General features: G+C 48.0%; 1 protein-coding gene across 1 annotated transcript in view; it reads right to left on the bottom strand.

The window, feature by feature from the left end:
- The window catches only part of cracr2aa (calcium release activated channel regulator 2Aa), a 106,304-nt gene that overhangs the window by 30,762 nt on the left and 62,710 nt on the right, over positions 1 to 12,832 (bottom strand). The window contains exon 12 of the mRNA XM_078567715.1: positions 8,521 to 8,857. Within this exon, the coding sequence (XP_078423841.1) occupies positions 8,521 to 8,857 (337 nt within the window). The remainder of the gene's footprint in view (positions 1 to 8,520; positions 8,858 to 12,832) is intronic.

Consider the following 12,832-nt stretch of genomic DNA (forward strand, 5'->3'; position numbering starts at 1 on the left):
TCTGCCAAGCGACTGACACCCTCAGCCAGACAGTCCCTCAGCTCCATCCAGGTCCTCACCTCCAGACAAGAGGACTCCTCCTCCGATGAAGAATAAGCAGCCCGAAGACCCGTCACCACAGAGTGAGCAGTTTGGCTCAGAAGTGATTCTGGAGGGAGACACGTGTGTGGGGCAGGGCCTTTCGGAGCCTCATGCAAGCTCTCTCCCACAGATCCTTCACATTCCACACTCATCTCAATGTCCTGAGCATTTTCAATGCTGCCCTCTGGGGTTCGCTTTCAGTTGTCCATCTGAGCTGACCTGCATCTCCGCCCACCCACCGATCACACTCCCAGGCAGCACCTGATCTCGCTTCACTTCCCATTTGGACAGCATGGTCTGGTTTCACTGCATTTTGCGCTCCCCCGTCTTTTACTCATCACAGTTGACCCCCCCTCCCCCACCCTCAGCATCACCTTCCACCTCCCCTCCGTCACCTACCAACCACAACCCTTTTCCCTCGGGGATGTCCAGCTGAACGTGTACGTTCCCTTCCTTCCCAAAAATCCTACACCCATCCAAATTCACCTTCCCCACCTCCTCCTTCCCACCCCCAGGGTCCAAGTCTTTCTCCGGGTCCCCATTAACCACCCTCACCCGTCCCTCCTTTCGCTCCCATTGAACCCTCACCCTCACACCCTACCACCTCACTCTGGCCTCAGTCACTCTCACCCATCCACTATATCACGCCCACCCTCAGTTCGCTCCCCAGGAGGCAGACATGGACCTATCCGACCCCTCCCGTGCACGTTCACCTGCACATCCCTCCCTCCGCATCCTTTCACCCCTCCACACCCCATTGCCCCAGAACCCCTTCCCCCACCCCCCCCACAGTCCTCCCACCCCCCCACCCCAGACATCACCCCCCACTTTGTCCCTCCCACTTCCTGACTCCTTCCTCCACTCTTAGTTCTTCCTCTACCCCTACTCCCTTCCTCCTCCACACTTTCCCTTCTCCGCGCCTCTCCCTCCCTCCCTGCGGACACCCTCCCCTCTTTGGACTCCTTCCCTTGCATCTTCCACCCTCCCCTTACACCTACTTCCCCAGATGCTGTCTGCTCCCTTGTTACCCTCTCCTCCCACCATTTCCCCTTGACCCGCAATCTCCCCCGGTGACACTTTCATTCCACCCTCCCAACCACACCCCCCCAACGACACCTCTTCCTCACCCATCCCCTTGACTATCACCCGTTGTGAGCATCAACAGTGACTTTCCACCTTCCGTGAGCTGCTTCGCAGCAGTGTCATGTCCATGAGAATCCACCCAGCATGGCGTGGACATTCCTCCAGTGTGCTGTTGCTGTCGGGCTCCAGCATCTTCTGCTCCTCGGATGTCCGCGATGTGAGCAAGGCCCTGGCGGGTTAAGTCCCGGCTTCTGCAATCACAGTTGTCAAGACGTGTTCTACACCAACGTGATTTCCCGCCGACATGGGCGGATGATCCAGCGGGGGTGGGGGAACGATTCCGGTGGACAGGGTTAACAATGATATGCTGATGTGTTACAATGGCCTTCCCGATGTCCGATGGTGGAGAATGCGGCCTGCCATCGGAGGGCTGAGCGGTCGATCACGAACGGGTTTCACACCGTTGTGAAACCGATCGCGCTATATTGTCCGCTCGTGCCACCAAACACGCCCGATGCCAGTGGCCATGGAAAATCCTGGCCGCCATGTTTGTAAGCGGACACATTCCTGATGTGTTTAGGTTATACATATATAGGTATAAGGGTCTGGCACATACAGGGTTAACGTGGGACTGAGTACAGTACTGCCCACACAGTGATATAAGAAGGCACATAGCCCAGACCTAGGGTTGGTGTGGTGTTGAGCAGAGACAACCACACTGAAGACCTAAACACGGAGGTAGCTCCTTTATCCTTTACTGTATATATGTATATAGCTACAAGTAGCTAATAAAGACATGCTGAAAATGAAGAAGGCTTCTTTAAGAGACACTGTTCTGTAATATAGAAACATAGAAATTAGGAGCAGGAGTAGGCCATTCGGCCCTTCGAGCCTGCTCTGCCATTCATTATGATCATGGCTGATTATCCAACTCAATAGCCTGCTCCCGCTTTCTCCCCATATCCTTTGATCCCTTTCGCCCCAAGAGCTATATCTAACTCCTTCTTGAAAACATATAATGTTTTGGTCTCAACTACTTTCTGTGGTAGCGAATTCCACAGGCTCACCACTCTCTGGGTGAAGAAATTTCTCCTCATCTCAGTCCTAAATGGTCTACCCTGTATTCTCAGACTGTGACCCCTGGTTCTGGACTCCCCCACCATTGGGAACATCCTTCCTGCATCTACCCTGTCTAGTCCTGTTAGAATTTTATAGGTTTCTATGAGATCCCCCCTCATTCCTCTGAACTCCAGCGAATATAATCCTAATCGACTCAATCTCTCCTCATATGTCAGTCCTGCCATCCCAGGAATCAGTCTGGTAAACCTTCGCTGCACTCCCTCTATAGCAAGAACATCCTTCCTCAGATAAGGAGACCAAAACTGCACACAATGTTCCAGGTGTGGTCTCACCAAGGCCCTGTATAATTGCAGCAAGACATCCCTGCTCCTGTACTCGAATCCTCTGGCTATGAAGGCCAACATACCATTTGCCTTCTTTACCGCCTGCTGCACCTGCATGCTTACCTTCAGCGACTGGTGTACGAGGTCTTGTTGTACATTCCCCTCTCTCAATTTATAGCCATTCAGATAATAATCTGCCTTCCTGTTTTTGCTACCAAAGTGGATAACCTCACATTTATCCACATTATACTGCATCTGCCATGCATTTGCCCACTCACTCAGCTTGTCCAAATCATACTGAAGCATCTGCATCCTCCTCACAGCTCACCCTCCCACCCAGCTTTGTGACATCTGCAAATTTGGAGATATTACATTTAGTTCCCTCATCTAAATCATTAATATATATTGTGAATAGCTGGGGTCCCAGCACCGATCCCTGTGGTAGCCCACTAGTCACTGCCTGCCATTTGGAAAAAGGCCCATTTATTCCTACTCCTTCTTTCCTGTCTGCCAACCAGTTTTCTAACCATCTCAGTACACTACCCCCAATCCCATGCGCTTTAATTTTACACGCTAATCTCTTATGTGGGGCTTTGTTGAAAGCCTTCTGAAAGTCCAACCACCACCCTCCCAACATGGTGGTAGAAGGGGTTCAAAACCCACAACTTCGCTAAAATGCTGAACCAAACCAAAATGCTGGAAGACTAAGAAAAACGTCAACAAAGATTCTGACCTGAAAGAAGCTCCCAAGAGAAGCAGAGGGCACAGAGGAAAAATCACCAGAAAAGGCTCCAGAGAAAAGGCCTGGAAGCTGAAGGCAGAGATTTTTACTGCAGCAGAAGACTCCAATGAATGTCCTTTGGAAGTCCAGTTTCTGAGTGCAGAGTCCACAGAGCCTGCAAGGGTGAGTTAAACCTTTTGCAGTTCCAGGCTGCAGCTAGTTCTGAGATCCCTTTCACTAATCCTGTGTCAGAAGTGACGTTTGAATGAAAGTCGTTGCTAAAACCCGATTTCCAACACAGAGCCCCAAACACGTGGCCTCTCCAAACTCGCAAGAGCAAAAAAAAATGAAATCTCTCAATAATGTCGCAACTGTCCAACTTGGAAAACAGCAAGTTTACATTTAAATTTGAATACCTCGTTACTTGGAAAAACAAACCACTGGACAATAGTAGTCGACAGACAGCCGACCCACACAGCCATTGTTGAAAATTACCCTTCAAGAAGTCAAGAAATGCACCATTGCCATTTTGCAGAGCTCACCAAAACCGGCGAGTGTGGGAAATCCTTTGTATCACAATAAACGACGATGCCACCTTGAAAGCCTGTAAGCTCTTAAAGTTGTACCCACACTTTAAACATCTTTAACATGGATCACAATTCAACACTCCCAACTCAATTTGGGCTAACCCAAGGCCCAGGCCAGTCACAAAATTGGGGTATTTGGAGGAAAAGATTTCTAAGATCGAACATCACTTCTGGTTTAAATAAAAAGCTAGAAGAGGAGCAGGTGAACACGCTTCTTTACTCTATAGTGCCAATGGCAGATGACATCACTGCAAGAAAGGATATTAATGAGTTAGCCATCAAATTTGAAGAGGTTTTAAAATCTTTTGACATTTATTTCAACTTGCAAACCAACAAAATATTGGAGACAGCTAAATTCAATAAGAGTGTCCGACTGCCTGGGGAACCTGTTGATTCCACCATCAATGATCTTTACAGGATGGCAAAGGGATGTGAATATGGAGGCTTAAAGTCTGAACTCAGCAGAGATAGGAGCGTGGTGGGAGTCACCAACAATTAGACGATTCACTCTGACCTCCTACAAGCTAAAGATGATATAACCCTAGACAAGGCAATCGATATAGTTAGACTGTCTGAGCTACGTGAACAACACAGGACGAGCCTGAGGGTAGAGAATACAACATGGGACAGAAACCAACCCACAGTCCAGCTTATCAGGTCACAAAGATGCAGGGACAATCCAAGTCAGGAAAGCAATCCCTGAACTGCCCAGCAGAGCAACCTTGCCAGCGCTGCGCTGCGAAATGCCCTCACAGGAGAGATAGTGCCCTGCGAGCACAGCCCAGTGTTTCCACTGCAACAGGATTGGACACTATGGGAAACTGTACAAGTCCAAACCCCAGAAATGCACAGACAGCAGAAAGGTACTCCATGAGGTCAGGACCGAAAGTCTGGAAGAGACACACAGGCATGTTTCTTTGCTGAGGTCGAGGATTGTGATTCTTCGTTTTGGAATGCTGACATCCTTGTAAATGGCCATCTAACAAATTTTAAATTGGATTCAGTGCCAGCGTGACAGCCCTGACAGACAAGGAACCACGGCTCCAAGACCTCTGGGTTTGAACAAACAACACTCCACTTAATGGGACAGGAGGAATTCAACTTCCAGTTATTGGCATGGTCCTGGAACCACTGTGGTATGGTGGAAAGTGGACCTCTGAGCTGATGTACGTCATCTGTAACCAGCCTTTCTGTCTCCTGAGCAGGGATACCTGCGCAGCCTTAGGTCTCCTCCAGATGGCAGAGGATGTCAAGACTACCACTGTCGTCAGCCAGCCAGAACAGCACAGTCCTGAGCACCCAAACACTAAAGAGTATTTAGACTCAGACTTCAGCTTTGAACACTCTCTTCTCTTTGTGGAGCAGGTCTGTCCATCCTCACTGCAGGTCCCAGAAACACCCCACCCCCACCCCCAGCCGAGGTCAGACCAGCCTACCGTCCATGAGATAACCTTGGCACCTCCAATGGAAGTGGTGCAAGAGAGCGATCAGCAGCCCAAAAAACATCCACCTCCATCTACGACAATGGTACAGCTGGTTAACCCAGCAACCACCATGCACACACTGCAGCTCCCAGCCTGTATGCCACGACAAGAGATGCTGGAACCTGGTAGCAGTCTCCCACCATCGACAACAACAAGCAGAAGTGAGCATATCATTAAACCTTCTTCTTGCCACAGGAACACTCTTCCTCAGCCACAGGGGGCATCGAGGCAGCGCACATGGAGAAAGAAGAAAAGGAAGTAACATGGAGGTGAATATAATGTTTGCCCAGCCCGCAAGAAACGATTCAGAGTAGCAGCAACCACTGATCACCATAACAGCCAAACCGACCAAGCACGGTTCATCACAAAGAAATGGAAGAAAAGAATGAAAGCAAATCCAAGTGCCAGTCCAACCTCTAAGCCAACAGCAAGGACCAGAAACAACAGAGCCTACCATTCCTCTGTCAGAACAGCGAACAAGATGCGGAAGGGTTATAAGGCCTCCAGGCCGCCTGAACCTCTAGCTTCAAGGACTTGAAGGGAGAAGATGGAGAACTGATAATGTTGTAGCAGTGAGAATGTAGTAATGGAAATAATGTGGTAACAGCAATGTAAATGCATGAGACTGACAACAACGTAAGACATGAAGTTAACTAATGTAACTTCATATACATTGGATAAAGGCTCGGGGGGAGGTGTAGTATAAAGGTCTGGCACAAACAGGGTTAGTGTGGGACTGAGTACAGTACCGTCCACACATTGATGTAAGAAGGCACGTGACCCAGACTGAGGGTCAGTGTGGTGTTAAGCAAAGACGTGTGAAAACCTAGACATGGAGATAGCTCCTTGCCTTTGCCCTTTACTGTACATATGCATATAGTTATAAATAGGTAATAAAGACTTGTTGTTAACCTACTGAAGACTACAAAGACATCTTAGACACCGTTCTGTAACCAACACCCGCCCAACACATGTGTGCATGTTACTCATGTATGTATGCATGTATGTAAGCATGTCATTGACTTCACTGCAAGGATGCATCCCGGAGATTAGACCCTAAATTGTGCCCATTCTCCCAATCGCAAAAGGATGGAATTTCCTGCCAATATTGTCAGAATAACCCGAGCGTGAAATGAGCAGAAATCAGCATAAACAATCGGAATCCAGAGAAAGTGCTGAACTAGCACCAGATCCTCCTGCATTAAGTCTGGAAGTCCAAGCTTCACCTCACTCGCGTGGATCCGGGACATTTAACAACCCATAATCGGAGAACCTTTACAATTCTAAACGTGACCTATTCTTTGTCAGAAAAATGCATGAAGCATAAAGCCAGCCTCAGTCACAAAAAAAAACACAAAATAAATTAAAACAATGACTTTCCCACTGAGCCTGACTCTGTTGGAAATTAGAGAATCACTGAACAAACAGTTATAGGAAACTCAGGTGAGGCTTTGTAATCTGGGAGGGTCTGATCAGAATCTCCCATATTTCACAACAAATTAAAGAAATTAACACCTTGATAGACTCGGCGGTGGTGGCTGTCCCTCACTTTGAGGACAACGTCTACTCAGGGTCGCAAGTTTCTGCCATGGATCTTCATGTGACTGAACTGTCTGACTTTCAATCCACAGATCTTTGGACACAGGAGGCAGGACATCTCATGAGGCAGTGGGGTTCAGAGTGCAGGATTTGGCTTCCCTTTCTTTCCTTCTCGACCGCTCTGCCGCTTCATTAAGATGTTGTGACTCAAAGCATGATGCAGCTTGATGGACAAGTTGTCACTTTTCTGAATGAATGGTAGCAAGCTCCTCCCAGTCATTAATGTCAAAGCCACCACACTTGAAGGAGAGCTTCAGAGTGTCTTGGAAGCATTTTCTTTGTCCTCCGCTGCAGCATTGACCATTTGAGAGTTGAGGAAACAGAGCCTGGCAGTGGGGATGGTTTTTGGCCATCTAGACAGCATTCAGTCCATCGGAGTTAATTCTGCAGGAGTTTTGCCTGATGCTCGCGGAGCTGACTTCAAGATCACTAGTGTTTGCCCGAGAGTCCTCTTAACAGATGAGGAGGATGTGGCAGAAGCATTGCTGATGGAATTTCTCTAGCGCTCAAGAGTCGCCGATATAGTCCAGATCTTACTGCAGTACATGAGCGTGGTGATGACAACTGCTCTGTACACCAAGATTTTCGTTGACTTGCAGAGGTCTTTGTTGTCCATCACTCGCTGCCATAGTTGTAGATGGCTGAACTGGTGCAACGGATTCGGTGTTGCATCTCATCAATGGTGGTCTTTTGGGAGAGGTGGCTGCCAAGATATGGGAAGTGCTCAACATTTCCAGAGTCTCTCCTTCAACAGATATGCTTGGTGGAATACTTGGCTGATACATGAGTTATATATATGAGATATATAATTAAGGAGTAAACGTAAGGTCACCCAAAATTCTGCCACCTGTGTCTTAACTTGCATCAAGCCACGTTCACCCATCACCCCTTCTGTGCTCACTGACCTATATAGGCAACATCTTCATTTTAAAATTCCCATCCTTGTTTTCAAATCCCTCAACGGCCTTGCCCCTTCCTATCTCTGTCATCTCCTCCAGCCTCACAACCCTCTTAGATATCTGCACTCATCTACTTCTGGCCTCTTGAACATCCCTGATTTTAATCGCCCCACCATTAGTGGCCATGCATCCAGCTGCCTGGGCCCTAAGCTCTGGAGCTGCCTCCTTAAACCTCACCACCTCCGTTTAAGACGGTCCTCAAAACCTACCTTTCAATCCAAGCTTTTGGTCATCCGCCTTAATGTCTCTTTATCTGGGCCAGGGTCAAATTTTCTTGTGAAGCACCTTGGGACATTTTACTATGTTGCAGGTGCCATATAAATGCAAGTAGTTGTTGAGTTTGCCATGTTAAGTTTATAAATATGTGAAAAAGAAGTCTGAAAAGATATGGAAAGTGGGCAGCGGTGGTTGGGGGTCCGGTGAGCTGAAATGAAAACCCTTTCAGAATTACATGGGTGCAACTGGCCATTTTGCGGTGCTCTCTAAGTATGATTTATGTTCTGGCTTTGAACAAAGTTTTAAAGCTCTTGAAATGCCACTTTCCAATGTAGCGGCGATTGCTGTGTTCAATCTGTGGTGAGAGGATGAAGATTTCCCACTTACCTCTGTCAAAGCTCCTTTACCAGCAGGCTGCCCTCCTGGAGGTGAAGGAACCGTTTCTGTCTCAAGGCTTCTCTTTTCTCGCACCAACTCTTCCTCCTCCTCTACCTCCTCTTCCACTTCCATCCAATTTTTTAAGTGAGGTGTGGATTGCAATTCAAGAAACTGTGGTAATGGATCCTCTTCAATCGAAATAATTCTCTGCAAGTGCAGTCTCTGTCGTGCGTTGGCTACAGATTCCTTATCTGTTTCTTTCCAGATCTGGCTGTGTCCAATTGCATGTTCCAAATTATTTGAGAATGGCTCAGGATTGCTGAGCTCCTCACAGGCATTACCTTTCCTAAAAAAAGGTTAAGAATAAGATTTTTAAAATTAACTGATTTCCCTCGTATTCCCAATTAATAAGAAACTCAGCTTTGCCTCCTCTGTTTTAGCACAGAGTTCGAAGTGGGGTGGGGTTAGAGACCATCCCATCTCCAACCTCCCTTTCCTCTCCAACCTCCCTTTCCTCTCCAACCTCCCTTTCCTCTCCAACCTCCCTTTCCTCTCCAACCTCCCTTTCCTCTCCAACCTCCCTTTCCTCTCCAACCTCCCTTTCCTCTCCAACCTCCCTTTCCTCTCCAACCTCCCTTTCCTCTCCAAAGACTAGGATGTGCTGTTGCCTCCAAAAAACGTGCCCAGCTATCTCGCAACGCACTCCAAAGCAGCTGATCACCAACTTCTCAAGGGGCAATTAGGGTTTGGCAATAAATGGTGGCCTTGCCAGCAACACTCTTATCCCATGAATAGATTTTTAAAAATCATGTTTCTGCCTCTGCCACAGCACTGAAACGCCTCTTATCAAAGTCACAAATGGAGCCCTTTTTGACTATGAAACTATCCCTCTTCATCCTACTCGAACTGTCTGCAGACTTTGTCATGATTGGCCTCTTCATCCTCTTCCAAACACCTCTCCACTATCGTCCAGTGTTAAATGGGTCCCAAAACAGATGTGAAGTATGAATCTAAACACAAATCCTTTTCTTGATAGTTGGTTTCTTTACAGAATGCAACATTTCATATGTCTGCCTCCTACCTACCAATCAACTCAGTGTCCAAGCGGTCCCTCTTTATATGTGCTCAAGATACTTATTCAATCAATGGCCTCCACCTGTTTATCCTTAACCTTAACAAGAAGAGGACAGCTGTCATTGTAGAGTTCCATTACCCACCCATCTTGGGCAGAGAAACTCCTTAAATGGATCTGCTTCCCATTCCTGTATCATGACCTCTGGTGTATCTCTAGGATTTACCCTTGGGGCCTTTCTATTTCTCATCTACATGCTGCTCCTTGACGACATCATCGAAAAAACACATCCGGTTCCACATGTACCCTGATGACCGCAGCTCTACCTCACTGATTATCAATATCAAATCTTGATGCAGTTACAATTTCCTTTGGGTTAAACTCTGGGAAGACAGAAGCCATCAACTTCCCCACCTCCACACACCACCCACCCCCCCACCATTTCCATTCCTCTCCCTGGCCACTGTGCGAGGTTGAACCAGACTCTTCGCAACCCAGGTGTCTGATGTGACCCTAAGCTGAGCTTCTGACACCAGACCCATGCCATCACTAAGATCGCCCCTACTTCCAACTTCAAAACATCACCCGTTTCTGCCCCTGGTTCAGCTCATCTCCTGCCGAAACTCTCATCCATGCCTTTGTTACCTTTAGACCTCACTACTGCAATGACCTCCAGCTGACCTCCCATCTTCCACCTCTCAGAAACTTGCACTCACCCAAATCTTTACTGCCTGTATCCTAACTCCCACCAAAGCCCGTTCACCTATCACCCCCTGTGCTCGCTGAGCTACAGTGACTCATAGTCCAGCAATGCTTTGAATATAAAATTCTCTTCCTATATTTAAATCCCTCCCTGGCCTTTCCCCTCCCTATTTACAACCCTACCACCATCTCTCCATTCCTTTGATAGGCCTTTTGCATATCCCCACCTCCCATTGCCCTACCATTGGTTACTGTGCCTTAAGTGCCTAAGTCGCACAGATTTCCATGCCTAATCCTCGCTGCCTCTCCTCCTCCTTTAAGATGCTTTAAAACCCACCTCTTCGATCTCACTTTTGATTACCAGACCTCAGTGGTGCAGTGCCAAATTTTCAGGTGCAGGAGCTCTAACAAAATGTGTTGGGAATATATTTCTAAATCTACTATTACATTGTTTTCCTATGTATTAATCACCTGAGCTCTCAAACGTCAGTAAAACTATACCTTTTAAGTGAAAAATATTACTGCCAGAGGGCATTTTATTTTGAACTATGTGATACTTTGAATCATTAGTCTTTAGCATAGCTAGAATTTAATTGTGCAACAGTTTAATTATTTAAATTCAAACCTATTAAAAATGCGAATTACGGAAAACTTTACTTACTTCTGACTGGGGGGATGGTATAGAGAGGGCCTACTGCTTTTCTTGATTTATATTTATAACCTAGACCTGGGTGTATAGGGCACAATTTCAAAACCTGAAGATGATGCAAGACTTGGATGTATTGCAAACTGTGAGGATGATAGTGATAGACTTCAAGAGGCTATAGACAGGCTGGTGGGATTGGGCAGACACGTGGCAGATGAAATTTAATGTCGAGAAGTGTGAAGTGATACGTTTTGGTCAGAAGAACGAGGAGAGGTGACAAAAATAAAGGGTACAATTCTAAAGGAGTAGAGGAACCTGGGCGTATATGCGCATAAATCTTTGAAGGTGGTAGGACAGGTTGAGAAAACAGTTAAAAAATTATACTGAATTCTGGGTTTAATAAATAGGGGCACAGAGTTCAAAAGCAAGTAAGTTATGAGCCTGCATAAAATACTGGTTCAGCCTCAAGGATGTGAAGGTGTAAGAAAGGGTGTAGAAAATATTTAGGAGAATAGTTCCGAGGATGAATAACTTTAGTTTTGTGGATAGATTGGCAAAGCTGGGGCTGTTCTCCCTGGAGAAGAGAAAGCTGAGAGGAAATTTGTTTGACGTGTTCAAAATCATGAGGGGCCTGGATAGAGTAAATAGGGATGAGCTGTTCCCATTGGCAGAAGGGCGAGAACCCTGAGTTGATTAACAAAAAAAAAACAGAGGTGACATGAGGAAAAACTTCTTTATGCAACAGTTCATTTGGATGTGGAATGCACTGCTTGAGCATGTGGTGAAGATAGATTCAATTGTGGTTTTCAAAAGGGAACTGGATAATTACCTGAAGGGAAAGGATTTTTCTGGGCTACAGGGAAATGGTCGAGGAGTGGGACCACATGAGTCACTGTTACAGAGAATCGACACAGAGACAAGGTACTGAATGGCCTCCTTCTGTGCTGTAACCATGCTATGATTCCAGTATAGATACATTCAAGGAACTTGATAAACACATGAGGAATAAAGAAGCTGAGGGTTACCCTGATAGTGTGATCAAGAAGGGTGGGGGTTAGGCATGTGTGGAACATAAACACCAGTTTAGATGGGGTGGGCCAAAGAGCCTGTTTCTGTGCTGTAAATTCCAGAGAATCTGCCAGCAGGGAATGCAAACAGTATACCATGTTTCACATCCTCAGGCCAACATAGCCAAGGAATTAATGTGAATTACTCTCCCACCCCCCCGCCGCCCTCACCCAGTCTCATTCCCCCCCACGCCCTCACACTCCCTCTCCCCCCACTCCCTCCCACTCCCTCTCCCCCCACTCCCTCTCCCCCCACTCCCTCTCCCCCCACTCCCTCACACTCCGTCTCCTCACACTCCCTCTCCCCCCACTCCCTCACACTCCGTCTCCTCACACTCCCTCTCCCCCCACTCCCTCACACTCCCTCTCCCCCCACTCCCTCACACTCCCTTTCCCCCCACTCCCTCACACTCCCTCTCCCCCCACTCCCTCACACTCCCTCTCCCCCCACTCCCTCACACTCCCTCTCCCCCACTCCCTCACACTCCCTCTCCCCCCACTCCCTCACACTCCCTCTCCCCCCACTCCCTCTCCCCCACTCCCTCACACTCCCTCTCCCCCACTCCCTCACACTCCCTCTCCCCCCACTCCCTCACACTCCCTCTCCCCCACTCCCTCACACTCCCTCTCCCCCCACTCCCTCACACTCCCTCTCCCCCCACTCCCTCACACTCCCTCTCCCCCCACTCCCTCTCCCCCCACTCCCTCTCCCCCCACTCCCTCACACTCCCTCTCCCCCCACTCCCTCACACTCCCTCTCCCCCCACTCCCTCTCCCCCCACTCCCTCACACTCCCTCTCCCCCCACTCCCTCACACTCCCTCTCCCCCCACTC

Source organism: Cetorhinus maximus, chromosome 22 (genome assembly GCF_964194155.1).
Source record: "Cetorhinus maximus chromosome 22, sCetMax3.hap1.1, whole genome shotgun sequence".
In the NCBI taxonomy this organism is placed as follows: Eukaryota; Metazoa; Chordata; class Chondrichthyes; order Lamniformes; family Cetorhinidae; genus Cetorhinus; species Cetorhinus maximus.